An 18,796-nucleotide genomic window follows, 5' to 3' on the forward strand; every position below is an offset into this window, starting at 1 on the left:
ACAAATATATGTCATGATACGCACTGTAACAGAAAATAAAAGGTGATTAAAGATAACAATGGGAAACCTGATACAGAATGAAGTGGGGGTAGAGAACTTAACCTGAATACTGAAGGATGAGCAGCAGTTAGGCAGAGGTGTGGGTGTAAGAACACTCCAGGCAGAGGAAAGAGCCATGTTTGAAGGCTCTGAAGCTGCAAAGAGCCCAGCCTGTTTAAGAAACTGAAATAAGGCCAATACGGTTGCAGCTCAATGAACATGGAGAAGAATGTCCTGAAATGAAGTTGGACAGATAGGGTAGCAGTGAGATCACCCAGGATCCTACAGGTTATAGAAAGGATTTGGGATTTTACCAAAAGTGCAGTGGGAAACAAATGAATTTCTTAAATGGGAATGGCATAATAAACTTTGCATTTTTAAGAGCTCTCTCTAGGAACTGTGTGAAGAATATATTGGACAGTACAAGAAACAAAACAGAAGTCCTGACAGGAGGTGTATTCCAGATGGAAGATGGTGGTGGCTTAAAGTAATGGCAGAACAGACAATGAGAAGACCATTTGAAGTTAAATTGACACAACTTGAGTTTTATAGTAAGTTTGAATTTAGCTTCTATTTCCAAATTCCTCAAAGAGGTTAATATTCAAAATCCTGAGCAAAGCAAACCTAGGCAGGTCTCTTGATAAAAGCTCAAGAGTTAACTGACTACGAGGAAATACCATTTCACGCCCACTAGGACAGTTATATTCAAAATATAGTAACAATAGTTAGTGTGGGTGTGGAGAAAGTGGAACCCCCACACATTGTTGGTGGGAATATAAACTGGTGCAGCTGCTATGAAAAACACTCAAAATATTAAACAGAGTTAACATATAATCCAGAAAAATCCCTCCTGTGTATATACCCAACAGAAATGAAAACAAATCCATACAAAAGCTTTTACATGAATGATACGGCAACATTATTTGCAACAGTCGAAAAGTGTAAACAACCCAAGTGTCCATCAATCATTATTGGATAGATAAACTATAGTACAGTAGCTTCCCCATCCACAGGAAATATGTTCTAAGACCCCCAGAGGATGCCTGAAATCATGGATAGTGCTGGACCCTATATATGCTGTGTTTTTTCCTATACATACATACCTATAACAATGTTTAATTTATAAATGAGGTATAGTAAGAGATTAACAATAACCAACAATAAAATAGAACAATTTTAACAATATACTGTTAAAAAAAAAAGTTATGTGAATATGCGCTCTCACTCAAAATATCTTAGCGTACTGTACTCAGGCTTCTTGTGATCTGTGACCTTATAACAAGATGGCTACTAAGTAAGTAGCCAGCCATCTGCAGCGTGGATATGCTGGACAAAGGGATGATTCATTTCCTGGGTAAGACAGGACAGGGCAAGGAAGGTGTGAGACTTCATCACACCACTCAGATCAGCACAAAGTTTAAAACTTATAAATTATTTCTGAATTTTTCATTTAATATTTTCAGATCTCGGTTGACCCAGGGGTAACTGAAACCAGAGAATGTGAAACCACAAATAAGAAAGGACCTCTGTATATCCATACAATGGAATATTATTCAGTCATAAAAAGGAATGAAGTATTGGTACATACTACAATATTGATGAAACTTAAAAACATTATGCTAAGTAAAAGAAGCTAGATACAAAACACCACATGTCTTACAATTCCATTTATTAAAAAGTCCAGAATAGACAAAGCCATAGAAACAGAAAGTAGACTAGAGGTTGCCTAGGGTTGGGGGTAGAGATGTGAAGTGATGGCAAATGGGTTAAAGGTTTTCTTTAGGGGATGATGAAAATGTCATAAAGTTAGATTGAAGTGATGGTTGTACAACCCTGTGACTAATAAAACCATTGAATTGTACACTTTAAATGGGTTAATTTTATGGTATGTAAAATTTATCTCAAAAAAAATTTTTAAGAGTCAACTGTGAGTAAATGTGATATTCTCCTTTAACAAACAGTAAATAAATCTAACTTCATTTTCCTAATAATCCTCAGAGAATGTGTTGAGATTTCTTTGCAAAGCATGTTGCTAAGAAGTTTTTAATACATTAACTATTTTAAATAAAATACTTATTTAAAATAAATAAGTATAAAAAATAGGGACTGGTTTGGTTGTTTTTCTGTTTTTTATTATTATTATTTTTATTTTTTTTCCCTTAACTATCTCCTACCAGAAGGAGGTGTTTTGTTTTGTTTTGTTTTCCCTGAGACAGAATTTTACCCTGTCACCCAGGCTGGAGTGCAGTAGTGCGATCTCGGTTCACTGCAACCTCCACCTCCCAGGTTCAAGCGATTCTCCTACCTCAGCCTCCCGAGTAGCTGGGATTACAGGTGCCTGCCATCACACCCAGCTAATTTTTGTATTTTTAGTAGAAACAGGGTTTCACCATGATGGACACGCTGGTCTCAAACTCCTGACCTCGTGATCTGCCTGCCTCGGCCTCCCAAATTGCTGGCATTACAGGTGTGAGCCACTGCGCCTGGCCAGAAAGGAGGTTTTTAAACAGTAGTGAGCATCTTAGTTGTGAAACAAAAAAAATATACCCAGGATCCAAAGATTCTGATTCAGCAGGCCTGGAACAAAATCCTGGCGTTTGTACTTTTCTATAAAGGGCAATATGTGATCAGGTGGGCACTCCTAATAGGTTTATTGATTTAAAGAAACTTGGCAGTAAATAAAGACTTGTACAAAAAGATACCAGTCTGTAATGCACATAATTACCTTAAATCTTACTTTATAAATTCAGAATTACACTTAATAAAAAACGAGACACCCCTGGTGCTTTTCCTATTTTGCTTTTATCCTTATTCACGATTGGCATGTGAATGCCAATCTCCACAACTTAAGACAGCGTAAGGGCTGCCATCATGTTTTAAATGAAGCCTAAGAAATTTAGTTAAGATCTGCATCTTCTAAAAAAGGGGAAAAAACAAAGAAAATGATGCAAAATTGTTAGGAATGTGAACGACTGTACTATGATATATTCGTTTTATTTGCTTTCCAAATAAACAGAAAACCCATTACAAAGTTAGAATGCATCTGAGATGCAAAATTACCCTGGCCTAACAGAAAATGAGGTCTGCAACAACTTCTGTCAAAAAACAAGACCAACTACTGAATCTAATCTCTAGGTTCAATATAAACACTCAGGGACTGAGTTTGGAATTCAGAAACATTAAGTCAATCTGGTGCCAATTCTCATAAAGGCAGCTTTGTTCAGCAGAAAGCGCAGTCAGAAGACTCAGCACATGCTCTCATTTTGTCACATTACCTTGGGCAAATTACTAACCTTTCTAAATCCTATTTTCGTCCACTTTCAAAAAGAAATCATATCTGCTCTTTCTATTTCAGAGCACAGTTTTGAGAAGCAAATGAGATAATGTCTATGAAAGTGATACAATTAAGGTATTACTAGAATTATTGAGAAGGCTGCAGTCTACAGTTCAGATGTTTCAACTTCAAAACCGAAAATTTTAAGAAATGAGTCCTTTCTCCAAACACAAACAAAAAATCAGTACATAGAACTCCTCAAATCACTAAGATATTAATATTTTGCCTTTTATTTCAGTCTCAAAACTGCAGTTCTCTGTAACTCTATCCCCTTTCTTTTCTAGCTCCCACGTGCACTATACATTAACCATGAAATTGGCAGCAAGGGACAGTACTGCATATAGATTCTCTTTTTCAGCAAGGAACTTCAACTCCAAAGAGAAACAACACACACAAGACAAATTTTCATTAGGAATAAAAACACAATTTCCTCACTGGTAAATTGAGGAAGGCAAACAAGATGACTCTGGAGGGCCTTTTCAACTCTAATATTCCACAACCTATGGATCCTTTCATTCCTTGGCTCCTCATATAAAAATCTATTAAAACAAATGAAAGAAAAAATGGTTCTTTTGTTCATACTGCTAACTTCTGCATTAGCTCAAGATTTTTTTTTTTTTTTTTTTTTTTTTGAGATGGAGTCTTGCTCTGTCACCCAGGCTGGAGTGCAGTGGCCGGATCTCAGCTCACTGCAAGCTCCGCCTCCCGGGTTCATGCCATTCTCCTGCCTCAGCCTCCCGAGCAGCTGGGACTACAGGCGCTCGCCACCTCGCCCGGCTAGTTTTTTTGTATTTTTTAGTAGAGACGGGGTTTCACCATGTTAGCCAGGATGGTCTCGATCTCCTGACCTCGTGATCCGCCCGTCTCGGCCTCCCAAAGTGCTGGGATTACAGGCTTGAGCCACCGCGCCCGGCCTATTAGCTCAAGATTAAACGAAAATCAAATAGAGGCTTTCAGGGCAATAAATGAGTTCATTCATAAGGATGGGAAAAATCCCATCCACCTAATTACTTATTAGTGAAATTCAAACACAAATATTATCTACAGAAGATAACACTCCAACCAGTGAAGACAGTAAACAAAAATATATAGTATTAAAACACACAGAAACATCAATTAATGTAAATCTGACACAAAAGTGATTGGGTGGGCAAGTTCTGGACTCTGAAAATATATTTTGCTTTCCTTGCCTAAGCAGCCATGGAGCATGGTCCCGAGAAGCATCGGAAGTGGGTGGCAGCTCCAAAGCATTAGATGCTGGATAAACTGACCGATGAGTTTGCTCCTCGTCCATCCACTAGTCCCCACAAGTTGAGAGAGTTACTCCCATCATCTTCCTAAGGAACAGACTTAAGTATGCCCTGACAGGAGATGAAGTAAAGAAGATTACATGCAGAGGTTCATTAAGATCGATGGCAAGGTCTGAACTGATATAACCTACCCTGCTGGATTCATGGATGTCATCAGCATTGACAAGACGGGAGAGAATTTCCGTCTGATCTATGACACCAAGGGTTGCTTTGCTGTACATCCTATTACACCTGAGGAGGCCAAATACAAAGTGAGAAAAATCTTTGTGGGCACAAAAGGAATCCCTCATCTGGTGACTCATGATGCTCGGCACCATCTGCTATCCTGATTCCCTCATCAAGGTGAAGGATACCATTCAGATTGATTTGGAGACTGGCAAGATTACCGATTTCATTAAGTCTGACACTGGTAACCTGTGTATGGTGACTGTAGGTGCTAACCTGGGAAGAACTGGTGTGATGACCAACAGAGAAAGGCACCCTGGATCTTTTGATGTGGTTCACATGAAAGATGCCAATGGCTTTGCCACTAAACTTTCCAACATTTTTGTTATTGGCAAGGGCAACAAACCACGGATTTCTCTTCCCTGAGGAAAGGATATCCGCCTAACCATTGCCGAAAAGAGAGACAAAAGACTGGCGACCAAACAGAGCAGTGGGTGAAATGGTCCCTGGGTGACATGTTAGATCTTTGTACGTAATTAAAAATAATGTGGAATGATAAACAGAATTTTATTGACATTATAAATCTCAAATCGGCTAGCCTGAAATTCTTTCAAGCTTGAAAATTCCTTAGATCCCGTAATAACAGTATCAGTTTTAAAAATAGTTAAGAAACAGTGGTACATAAAAATCTTATAGTGATACAGTTACTGCCTCCTCAATCTCTTCTAAGATATCTAATAAGAATCTCGAATCTCACATTTCCAAAACACCGCTCTTGATTTCCCTACTTTAAACCCGCTTCTCCCTCTTACTTTACCATTTCAGTTCAGCTCAGAGAATCAGCCTTGATTCCTCTATTTTCCTCACTCTACAGCTAATCCATCAGGAGGTCTTGTTGATTCGGCCCACAAAATATACCCAGAATCTAGCCATTTCCCTCCATTTCTGCTGCTCCCACCATGCTGTTTCAAGTGACATCATCTCTCATCTATATTCTAACACCTGGGTCCCTCTTCTATTCTGTCTTCAAATAATCCATTCCACAACCACAGTGATATTTTTAAAAACACAAATGTCTCCATGTTTAAACACCCCAAAAGCTGCCCACTTGCCAGGCAATTTTATTCAAATACAATTTAAATTCCTTCAATAAACCTGTATAACCTGTTCTCTGACTGGTCCACTGACCTCATCTCATTTCACTCGTCCCTCTAGTTCCTCATGCTCTAACTATACTGGCTCCTTTAAAAAAAAAAAGAAAAAACAAAACAATAAAAAGAAGGCTGGGCACAGTGGCTCATGCCTGTAATCCCAGCACTTTGTGGGGCCAAGCTGGGCGGATCACTTGAGGTCAGGAGTTCAAGAGCAGCCTGGCCAACATGGTGAAACCCCATCTCTACTTAAAATACAAAAATCAGTCGGACGTGGTTGCGCAGGTCTGTAGTCCCAGCTACTCGGAAGGCTGAGACACGGGAATCACTTGAACGTGGGAGGCGGAGGTTGCAGTGAGCCGAGATGGTGTCACTGCACTCCAGCCTGGGCGACAGAGTGAGACTCCATCTCAAAATAATAATAAATTAAAATAAAATAAAGGAGAAGATGAAAGAAGAGAAAGATGATACAAGCAGGCGCAGGTGATGGTAGGAGGCAGGGGGGAAGGCAAGGAAGATAAGCATATTCCCACCTTCGGACCTCGGTACTAGCTTGTTTCCTCTACCTCGAAACACTCTTCCCCAAGCTGCTGTTCTAAGTAGAGGCTTTCAAAATGTTAACCACAACGCATAGTAAGAAATGTATTTCATATATTATTCCTATTTATATACATAAAACTAAAATAACTAAAATAACAATTTAAATGTGTATTACTATATACACACTTCAATGCTTTTATTCTATTTTGATCTTTAAAAAAATTTTTTTAACACTTTATAATACAATTAATTTCAAAACCCACTAATAAGTACAACCCACAGTTTGAGAAACACTGTATTAGTAATAAAACATTAAACACATGCTGTATAATTTGGAAATTCCAAAGCACATAGCAAAACGTCTGTCACTATGACTTTCTGATACTTCTGCTCTATAGGTATAGTTGCCTAAAGGTTGCTCTTTTCTCTAGGAAATGAAAGAGTAAAATCTGCTTCAGCTTTCAGAAATTCTACTGACTCCCAAGGTGTACACTGGAGGTAGACAATTTCTGGAAAAGTAGCTCCAACACACAATTCGAATTTCTCCAAAAATAACGGATAATGTCATAGTATGGTTAAATTCGAAAGATTATATGGTACCCATAGAACACGCCCTCTCCCTTCAACAAGATAAAGCAGGTTAAGTATGCTTTTAAGAGTCAGCAGAGGCCGGGCGCAGTGGTTCACGCCTGTAATCCCAGCACTTTGGGAGGCTGAGGCAGGTGGATAAGGAGGTTGAGATCGAGACCATCCTGGCCAACATGGTGAAACCCCGTCTCTACTAAAAATACAAAAAATTAGCCGGGCATGGTGGCGGGTGCCTGTAATCCCAGCTACTCGGGAGGCTGAGGCAGGAGAATCGCTTGAACCTGGGAGGTAGAGGTTGCAGTGAGCCGAGATCGCGCCACTGCACTCCAGCCTGGTGACAGAGTGAGACTCTGTCTCCAGGGGGAAAAAAAAAAAAAAAAAGAGTCAGCAGAAAGACATTAACTATAAAATCAAAATCAAATAATATCTAAGCTAATTTAAGAACAAGAGGCCAGGCAGGATGGCTCACGCCTGTAATCCCAGCATTTTGGAAGGCCGAGGTGGGAGGATACCTGAGGTAAGGAGTTCGAGACCAGCCTGGCCAAGATGGCGAAACCCCATCTCTACTAAAGCTACAAAAATTAGCCTGGCATGGTGGCATGTACCCAGTTACTCAGGAGGCTGAGGCAGGAGAATCACATGAACCCGGGAGGCGGAGGTTGTAGTAAGCCAAGATCGCGCCACTGCACTCCAGCCTGGGTGACAGAGCGAGACTCCGTCTCAGTAGTAATAATAATAATAATAATAATAATAATAATAATAATAAGACTTCAAGTTATCCAGAAGAAAAAAACACAAATGTGCAAGTTTCCTTCTTACCACGCCATTCTCCCTTCAGCAATGGACCCACACTTTTTTTTTTCCCCATATCCTCCCTCTGCCACATCCTCCAGATTTTTTCCTTTGTTTACCATTCTTCCAATTTGACTTACTTTTTTATGATGGGAAGATAGAACGGATGCCTCTAAAATGGGCTCCAAATCTCCTTGGTGGCTGTCATTATCACCTCTCCTTGTACCATCCAGGTGGTGCCCTTTTCTGAGCCTTACATCTGGCTCTGGAGTCCTGCTGCACCCCAATCGGTTTTCTGTTGGCTCGTTCATGGGATACCCAAGCCTTTCTTACAAACAGGTCTGTCTTTCTGTCCCTTCTTCTTGGGAGAATGGACCTTCAGGATAGTGAGTTGATCCTAAGAAGATGAAAGTTTTTAAAAAATGCGTTAAAGGAGTGCTGGGGGAAAAATACCAGTTATTACATATCCAAACGATAGAATATTCAGCAATCAATAACAATAAAAAAATAATGTATTCAAAAGCTATATTTGTTGATGGGAAGATAACCAAAAATCTTTTTTTAAATGAAAAACACAGGATACAAGGCAACATAATATGTTCCCATTCACATGTTATAAAAATATATAAGTATATGTAACTGTATACATACTAGAATAATTAATGAAAAATATTTAAAACCCTACTCTTGGTACAGAAGAACACAGGGAAGAACCTCAGGTCTGAAGTGAGAAGAATAGTTACTTTGCTCTGTCTGCATTTTTTTTTTTTTTTTACCATGTATCATATTACTTGTTTAAAAAATAGTATACAATTAGAAATTAGAATTCTAAATACTCATTGTATATATTAGAAAGAATATATGTAGGTTTATATATTATAACTGGGCTTTACATAACCAATCTCATTTAAACATCACAATGACCCTACAGGGTATTTTTATTTCTAGTTCACAGGTAAAGGAAAACAAAACTCACCACACTTTATAAAAAATAAATAGGACAAAGTCTTCAAATTTATAAGCACATATTATCGATAATATTTTGTATTCAAAAGGTTTAATGTCTTACATTTCAACTTTTTTGAGTCATTCTGAACTCTAACTAGACTACCCTAGAAGGAAGAAACTCAGGACCAAAACATACATGTTTTACATCCATCTGGGTTACCAGAAAGTGCTATGCATACAAATGTTTAATGAATATGTGATAATATTTCAATGCTCTTAAGTGCTAAGAATATTTTCAGAAATCATTAATTTTTCTCTAAACTGGACTGCAGCAAGTAAGTCTTAGGAGTTCAAGCTTTTCAAGTCCTTGGCACTCTACCTCTTAACTCACGGACGTAAGCTTATTTTAGACAATTAGTTGAATATCCAATTAAGGATTATTACAGTCAATCCAACCAGAAATACCAAAACAGAAAGAGACCAGGGTATATGCTAGCTAATAAATTCCATATGGTTCAAAGTTCTTAGTGGGGAAAGGAGAAGTAGGGCAAAGTAAGAGAACCTAGACACCATAAAAAAGAAGGTAATAGGTGGATTAGTGTTCATATATATGGATACACAGACTAAGAATTAGTCAAAGACATAGAATTAGAGTAAAAATTAGTCAACTGTTGGTTTCACAAATCATGTGAGTTTGCTACAGGATTTCTCGAAGGGCTTTCAAAGTATGTAGGGCAAGAAGAAACAAAAATCTAAAGAATACCAAACCTGGGCATGTACCTGGCCAAGCACATTACATTATACTACTGAGATTATAAATTATGTTATTAATGCCCATTTCTGAAAGAGGAAACAGAACTAATAATGCCTTCTATTTAATTATATTATTTAAAGCTCACAAAGCTATTCACACACACCATTTCATTTTGTTTCAGGGGAGAGGCAGCAAACATTTACTGAGAATCAACAGAGGCAGTAAACATTTACTGAGAATAAACAAAGGTAAATTCTCTACCAGATAATTTACATGTGGTATTTCATAGCATCTTTAAATATAGCCCTCTGAGGTATTATTATCCTCCATTTTGAGGATTAGAGATTGGATAACTTATTCAAGGTCATTAGGATTCAAAGAGAAGCAGCTGTGTTATACCCAGTTTCTGAACCTCACGAAGTTCATGTGCTTTCCACTGTGCAACAAAATTAAGACTGGGGTGAGTAAAAGATAAGAAAATGAACCCTAAAGGTAGTTGGTCTACATCACAAGAAAACTACAGAGTCAGGATCTTGATGCTCAAGCTGTAGCAAGTAGAATAAAGCTTTGTAAAGTATTCTTGAAATATCACCACACTAGGTCAGGCACAGTGGCTCATGCCTGTACTCCTGGCACTTAGGGAGGCCAAGGTGAGAGGATCACTTGACTCCGGGAGGTGGAGGTTGCAGTGAGCCAAAAAAAAAAAAAAAAAAGAGGCCAGGAGCGGTGGCTCACGCCTGTAATCCCAGCACTTTGGGAGGCCAAGACAGGTGGATCACAAGGTCAGAACATCTAGACCATCCTGGCCAACATGGTGAAACCCTCTACTAAAAATACAAAAAATCAGTCTCTACTAAAAATATAAGAAATTAGCTGGGTGTGGTGGCACGTGCCTGTAATCCCAGCTACTCTGGAGGTTGAGGCAGGAGAACTACTCAAATCCGGGAGGCAGAGGTTGCAGTGAGCCGAGATCATGCCACTGCACTCCAGTCTGGCAACTCCGTCTTAAAAAGAAAAAAAAGAAAAATATCACCACACCAAACTTCTCATCAGCAGGAGCTATATATGGAGGAGTGTTGCTCATTTATGACTATAAATGCATGCTCGGGCAGGCACAGTGGCTCACACCTGTAATCCCAGCACTTTGGGCAGCTGTGGCAGGAGGATCACTTGAGCCCAGCAGTTCAAAACCAGCTTGGGCAACAAAGTGAGACCCACCTCCACCAAAAACAAAAATGTTTTTAATTAGCCGGGTGTGGTGGCACGTAGCTAGTAGCTGTGGTCCTAGCTACGCAAGAGGCTGACGTGGGAGGATCGCTTGAGCCCAGGAGTTCAAGGCTGCACTGAGCTCTAATGTATGACTACACTCCAGCCTGAGTAACAAAGCAAAGACCCCGTCTCGTAATAAAGAAAAAGAAAACTGAAAGGCTCTATTAGTTAGAATTGTTTTGTAATCTCATCTCAGAAAAAGAAATCCAATGACAAGAAATAAGATTGCCCCAATAATTTTTAAGGATCCTCCTTAAAATAAAAAGAAGAAAATCAACTCTCCAGTAAACTCCTGAGATCAACAGACATTCCTATCAATAATGTTTTCTAAATTCACAAGTATGATAAAATAAGAATGAAGAAAATAAAGTGCCGCAAAATCTACAAAGAAATCAAATATTCGCCACTCTACAGAAAGCAGGAAGGCCTATGATACTGACTTTCAACAATAGAACTGTTGAAGGAAAAGTATGTCAACCTTCGGGTTCCCATAAATTTAACAAAACAGAATACCCCAATACTAGAACACACTAGAGAACGGAAATTTACTATATGTTTTTACTTTATTTGCATTCTACCTACTGAAATAAAAAGAATTCCTACTAGCATGCAATGCCTTGAGGAGGAAAAAAACAAAAAAGCAAACAAGCCTAGAGTCTAAAGTCAGAAGATGGTATTACCAGCATTATTTAACTGTATCTTGGAAGTCTTAGATAATTAAATGAGGGGAAAAAATGAGTATAAAAATTGGAAGAAAAAAAAAGGTAAACTGTAACTATTTGCAGATTACATGACTCTTTTATCTATAAAGCCCAGGAGAAATCAACTAAAGAAAAATTTATAAATAAGAAAAATCATCACTGTGGGTTGGGCATAAAATTGACATATGGATTTCAACAGCCTTGATCCCAAAACCCCACAATATTTGGTCATTATGAAAGAAGAATATATCACAATAGAAAAAAGATAAAACACTTCAAAACAAATCTTAAAATGTTATTGAGGATCTACAAAAAAAAAATTCTAGAAATAGTAAGTTCAGCAAGTGTTCAACATCAACACTCAAATATCAATCACTTTTCTTTTTTTTCCGGAGACACAGGGTCTCACTCTGTTGCCCAGGCTGGAGTGCAATGGTGCAATCATATCTCACTGTAACTTTGAACTCCTGGGCTCAAGGAATCCTCCTGCCCTCCACCTCCCAAGTACCTAGGATTACAGGTGCATGCCACCATACCTGGCCTTTTTTTTTTTTTCAATTTTTTGTAGTGATGGAGTCTCGCTATGTTGCCCAGGCTGGTCTTGAACTCCTGAACTCAAGTGATCCTCTCACGTGAGTTGGCCTCCCAAAGTGCTGGGATTAAAGGTATGAACCACTGTGCCCAGCCATCATTTACTTTTCTATATATTAACAATAAACATGTAGAAACTGAAATTTTAAACAATACCATTTACAACTGCTCCATAGAAAATTAAATACTTTAAGTATACACTTAGCAAAATATGTATAGGCTCTGTATGCTAAAAATTCCAAAATGCTGATGGAAGAAATCAGAAATCTAAACAAATACAAGAGACTGAGGCAAGAGGATCACTTCAAGACCAGAAGTTTGAGACCAGCCTGGGCAACAAGACCATGTCACTAAAAAAAAAATTTTTAAGTTAGCTGAGTTTGGTGGTATGCACCTGTGTAGTCTAGGTACTCAAGAGAATGTGGTGAGAGAATTGCTTAAGTCCAGGAGTTCGAGGCTGCAGTGAACTAATAGCATGAGACCCCACTTCTCAAAAAACAACAACAAAAACCCTAAACAAATAGCGATATATTATACTATGTTCTCAGCAATATACTGACGCAGTAAAGATGTCAATTCTCTCCAAATTGTTCTATAGGTTAATACAATTCCTATCAAGATCCCACCAAGGATTTTTGTAGATAAAAACTCATAAAACTTACATGAAGGCAAAGCTCCAAAATAGCTAAAACAATCAAAAAAGAAGACCTTACTGAAGCCCAACTACATAGCTAGTCAAGACTGTGCTGGTATGCGCAAAAGAATACACAAATAGAGTAACAGAACAGAGAACCCAGAAATGACCCACACAAGTATGCCTGTTATTTTATTGTGGTGCTATGATATTTATTGATCTTTATCCATGGTTCCTGGCTTTAACTCCCATAGCCTTTATTCCAGTCTTTCATTATAACGTTGGAAGTGTTAGGCCTCAGAGGCAGGCCTCTGACTTTCTCCTGCCCTCCTTCCATGCTTAATGTTCCCCTGCCTTTTTGATTGCAGATCTTAAAACTCTCTCACGTAGGGTCCCATCCTATGCCCTTGGGGTAGGGATGCTGATGTCATGAAGCTTCCATAAAAATCCAAGAGGACAGGGTTCAGTGAACTTCAAGACAGCTGAACACACAGAGGCTCCTGGTGGGTGGAGCATCCAGGGAGGAAACGAAAGTTCCACGCCCCTTCCCCCATACGTAGCCCTGCACTCCCTTCATCTGTGACCTTTGCAATATTCTTTTTTTTTTTTTTTGAGACGGAGTCTCGCTCTGTCCCCCAGACTGGAGTGCAGTGGAGTGATCTCGGCTCACTGCAAGCTCCACCTCCCGGGTTCACGCCATTCTCCTGCCTCAGCCTCCCAAGTAGCTGGGACTACAGGTGCCCGCCACCACGCCCAGCTAATTTTTGTATTTTTAGTAGAGACGGGGTTTCACCATGTTGGCCAGGATGGTCTCGATCTCCTGACCTCGTGATCCGCCCGCCTCGGCCTCCCAAAGTGCTGGGATTACAGGCATGAGCCACCCCGCCCAGCCTGCAATATTCTTTATAATAAACCGGTAAACGTAAATAAGTGTTTCCCTGAGTTCTGTGTGCCAGTCCAGCAAATTAATGAAGCCAAAGAGGGGGTCATGGGCACCCCAACTTGAAGTTGGTTGGTCAGAAGTTCTGGATGCCCCGACTTATGACTGGTGGGTGTCTTGGGGCAGCAGTCTTGGGTACGGAGCCCTCAACCTGTGGGATCTGACATCAATGACCCGGAGACAGTGTCGAACTGAATTAGAGGACACTCAAGCTGGTGTCTGCTGCTTGGTGTGTGGGGAAAACAACCCCATGCATGTGATCACAGAAGTCTTCTTCTGTGTTGATTATTGCTGTGGTATGACAGTAGAGAAAAAACACAGTTTGAGGAGAGTTTTTCCCTAAACACATTTACAAATATCCAAAGCAATTCAATAATAGAAGGATAACCTTTTCAATAAATGGTGCTGAAATAATTAAACACCCATAGGCAAAAAACTTCAATCTACAAATTTAGGTCACACTTCATACAAAAATTAATTCAAAATGGATTATAGACTTAAATGTAAAACTCAGGCCAGGCGCAGTGGCTCACACCTGTAATCCCAGCACTTTGGGAGGCCGAGGCAGGCAGATCACGAGGTCAGGAGATCGAGACCATCCTGGCTAACACGGTGAAACCCCGTCTCTACTAAAAATACAAAAAACTAGCCGGGCGCGGTGGTGGTGCCTGTAGTCCCAGCTACTCGGGAGGCTGAGGCAGGAGAATGGCGGGAACCCGGGAGGCGGAGCTTGCAGTGAGCGGAGATCGCGCCACTGCACTCCAGCCTGGGTGACAGAGCGAGACTCCGTCTCAAAAAAAAAAAAAAAAGTAAAATGCACAACCATACTTTTATTTTTTAATGTTTTAACTTTTATGAAAAACGCAGGGGAAAATCTACAGCTAGGTAGAGTTCCTAGACTTCAAATCAAAAGCACAATCTCTAGCAGGAAAAACTGATAAACTGGGTTTCATCAAAACGAACTTTTCCGTGAAAGATCCTGTTAAAGGCCAGGCGCGGTGGCTCACACCTGGAATCCCAGCACTTCGGGAGGCCGAGGCGGGTGGATCATGAGGTCAAGAGATCGAGACCATCCTGGCCAACACAGTGAAACCCCGTCTCTCCTAAAAATACAAAAATTAGCTGGGTGCAGTGGCACATGCCTGTAATCCTGGTACTGGGGAGGCTGAGGCAGGAAAATCGCTTGAACCCGAGAGGCAGAGATTGCAGTGAGCTAAGATCACACCACTACACTCAACCTGGCGACAGAGCGAGACTCCATCTCAAAAAAAAAAACAAAACGAATAATCCTGGTAAACTATATAAAGAACTCTCCAAACTAAACAGTACACACAAAAAAATCCAACCATAAAATGGAAAATAACATGAGCAAACATTTCACCAAAGAGGATAGATATACCAATGGCAAATCATCATATGGAAAGATGTTCAACATAGGTTGGGCATGGTGGCTCACATGTGTAATCCGAGCGCTGTGGGAGGACAGCTTGAGGCCAGGAGTTTGAGACCAGCATGGGCAACACAGCAAGACACCATCTCTTAAAAAAGAAAAACTAAAACAATTAGCCAGGTGGGGGACTGTGGCACACGCCTACAGTCCTAGTTCCTCAGGAGGCTGAGGTGGGAGGATTACTTGAGCCCAGGAGTTCTGAGGCTGCAGGGAGCTCTGATCATGCCACTGCACTCCAGCCTTGGCAACAGACAAAATGCAAATTAAAAATACAATGCAATGTTACTACAAACCTAATCAGAATGACTAAAATTTAAGAATGGTAACAACAAGGAGAGTGAATTCTGGCATGAATGACAGTGTAAAGGGTTCCACTGGCTTGTTCCGAAGAGAAACTTGTAAAAACTATTTTTAAAAACCATCAAAAACCTCTGGAAATGGTCCAAAAGGCAAATAGCAAATGAAGAAATATCTATTCAAGAACATATAGAAAATTCAGTAAGAAAGGGAACAGTCTGTGGTATCTGAACCTCTTTTTTCCTTCCCACTCTCCCCCAGCTCAGAAAAGAAGACTCCACTCTACTGAGGCAGGCAAGAACACAGGACTCCCTCTGCCCCCAGCACCCAGACAACGGGATACAAGACATCAGCACCTCCCATCCTTCCCCAGCTACCTACTGCTGAAGGCTAAGTCCCCATGAACACAGTTTAGAAGTGGAGGCACCCTTCTGCCAAACCCCCACTTGTGGAACGAAGGCTCTACCTAGGGCCGGGCACACTGAAAATAATGAAACCCCAATCCTTCTGGACCCTGCTGTTGAAGTGGTGGTTCCATAACAGGAGGACCCCAGGCTACTGCCTACCTCCCACTGAGCACTCATCTTCTAGAGTGGCATGTCACTCAGAGAGAAACTTGTCATTGTTCCCACTCCCACACCTCTAAAGTCCAAGCTCAGACTGTTTGCCTGGGGTGAGAAGTAGATTAAAAAGCAAAACAAAAACAAAAAAACAGCACCTAATCTTTTCCCAAAGACTCTGACTTCATTGGCAACACAGCATGAAGTCAAGGCCTAAAGGTGCTCTAAAGAACAGCAGAGGTTGAAAGGCAATTGGGAAGATAATCAAGATACATGCAATTACACAATCAAGATACAGGCTAAACTGTAGGTTAGTTTGCAGAAGTGAACCAGGGAATATGGTATCTGGTACAATCAGACCAAAAATTAAACACTGACCTCAGAAACTATTCCTTCAAATGAGTCAGAATTTGGATTATTCTATAGACCATTTTACCCCAGGGCATTGGTTGAAATCAGTCAACTGACTGATTGGAGCAATCAGCCAGCAATTAGTGGAGTTTAACAACTGGGTGTGTTCCAGGATAAGAAAAGAAGAGAGCCCTACCAAAAGCACTATCAACCCATCCTAACTGAGGGCATATCCGTAATTATGCCTTCCAGAGGACAGTGGCAGAGGCTGAACACTAAGGAGGGAAACCAACTGCACTAAATGAATCCAGTCAGTCCCTAAACAAATACCCAGCAAATAACAGTAACAAGCCCTGGAGGAAAAGGAACCAGAGCCCAGAACTGTTACAATGTATTATCTAACATGTTCAGTTTCCAACAAAAAATTGAGGCATGTAAATAGAAAAGTACAGTCCATACGCTAAGGGAGGGGAAAGCAGGCAATAAAAAATGATGAGAAACAAGATGTCAAATTTAACAGAAAAGACTTTAACCATTATAAATGTGTTCAGGGAACTAAAGGAAACCATGATTAAAGAACTGAAGGCGGTGGCTCACGCCTGTAATCCCAGCACTTTGGGAGGCCGAGGTGGGTGGATCACGAGTCAGGAGATCGAGACCATCCTGGCTAACAAGGTGACACACCGTCTCTACTAAAAATACAAAAACTAGGCAGGCATGGTGGTGGAAGCCTGTAGTCCCAGATACTCAGGAGGCTGAGGCAGGAGAATGGCGTGAACCCGGGAGGCAGAGCTTGCAGTGAGCGAGATCATGCCACTGCACTCCAGCCTGGGCGATACAGCGAGACTCCGTCTCTAACTAAAAATAAATAAATAAAAAATAAAAGTGAAGGAAAGCATAATGACAATATCACCTCAGATAGAGATCAATGAAGAGACATAAATTACAAAAAAGAACCAAATGAAACTTATGAAGCTGAAAATTACAATAATGGAAATTTAAAAATAAAGGGGGGGCTCAACAGTAAACTGGAAAATCTTAGAGCCATTTGGGATACCACTAGCCACAGTTTGGTACTCATTATGGGAGTACCAAAAGGAGAGGAGAAAAAGCAGTAGAGGGGGAAAAAAAACATTCAAAGAAATAATGGCTGAAAACTTCACAAATGTATTGAAAGCAATATACCACACATCCAGGAAACTCAATATATTTTAACTGAGAGGAAGGCAAGGACATCCAGACAGATACCTCACAGTAAAAATGTTGAAAGTCAAAGTCAAGGAGAAAATCTTAAAAGCAGCAAGAACCAAATGACTTATTTTAAAATGGAACCCAGTAAGATTAGCAGCTAACTTCTAAGCAGAAACAATGGCAGACAGAAAACAATGAGATAACATAATCAAAGTGTTCAAATAAAAGAAAAAAAAAACGTGTCAACCAATCTTATATCTAGCAAAACTACATTTCAAAACTGAAGGCGAAACAGACCTCAGATTTTAAAAAGCAATAAAACAACATTTTGTTCCTGGAAGATCCCCCTTAAAAGAAATGCAAAAACCTGAAAGCAAGTGACCTCAAACAGTAATTCAAATCCACATACCACCCACCACTCCCCAACAAAAAAGAAAGAGTACCTGTAATTATACAAATGTTTACCTTTTGTGTTAACTGATTTTGAAAAACCCATTGTATGAAGTGATATATATATATATATATATATATATATATATATATATATAGCAACCCCTAAGTTTTGGTATGCTGTGTTTTTGTCTTGATATTATCTAATTCACCTTGTGATTTTTGACCCAATGGTTAAGTGTGTTAATTTCCACATATTTGTGAATTTTCCAGGTCTCGTTCTCATATTTCCACTTTCATTCCATTGTGATTAGAAAAGACACTTTGTATAATTTCAATCTTTTTAAATTTATTAAGACTAATTTTATGGCATAGTATATGGTCTATCCTGAAGAATGTTCTATGTGCACTTGAGAAAAATAGCTACTGAGTGGAGTGTGGTATACATATCTGTTAGGCCCAATCGTTTCTAGCAGTGTTAAAGTCTTCTATTTCTTTTGTTTTGTTTTGTTTTTGTTTTTGTTTTTGTTTGGTGGGGGGTGGAGTTAGTGGGGGAGACAAGGTCTTACTCTGTTGCCCAGAATGAAGTGCAAGGACACGAACACAGTTCATTTCAACCTCAAACTCCTGGGTTCAAGCAATCCTTCTGTCTCAGCCTTCCAAGTAGCTGGGACAACAGGAGTGCAACAACATGCTCAGCTAATTTTTTAATTTTTAGTAGAGACAAGGTCTCACTATTTGTCCAGGCTGGTCTCAAACTCCTGGGCTCCAACAATCCTCCCACCTCAGTCTTGTCAAATG

The 18,796-nt window shown here is 39.9% G+C and overlaps 1 protein-coding gene and 1 pseudogene across 4 annotated transcripts in view; one reads left to right on the forward strand and one right to left on the reverse strand.

The window, feature by feature from the left end:
* Positions 1-18,796, reverse strand: part of ADIPOR2 (adiponectin receptor 2) — a 102,087-nt gene that overhangs the window by 26,731 nt on the left and 56,560 nt on the right. For all 4 annotated transcript variants that reach the window (XM_025401681.1, XM_025401683.1, XM_025401682.1 and 1 more), the window contains one exon: positions 8,060-8,316. In XM_025401681.1, the coding sequence (XP_025257466.1) occupies positions 8,060-8,230 (171 nt within the window). In that variant the 5' untranslated portion in view covers positions 8,231-8,316. The remainder of the gene's footprint in view (positions 1-8,059; positions 8,317-18,796) is intronic.
* Positions 4,574-5,346, forward strand: LOC112634365 (annotated as a pseudogene).

The sequence above is a fragment of the Theropithecus gelada genome, chromosome 11, assembly GCF_003255815.1.
Source record: "Theropithecus gelada isolate Dixy chromosome 11, Tgel_1.0, whole genome shotgun sequence".
Lineage (NCBI taxonomy): Eukaryota > Metazoa > Chordata > Mammalia > Primates > Cercopithecidae > Theropithecus > Theropithecus gelada.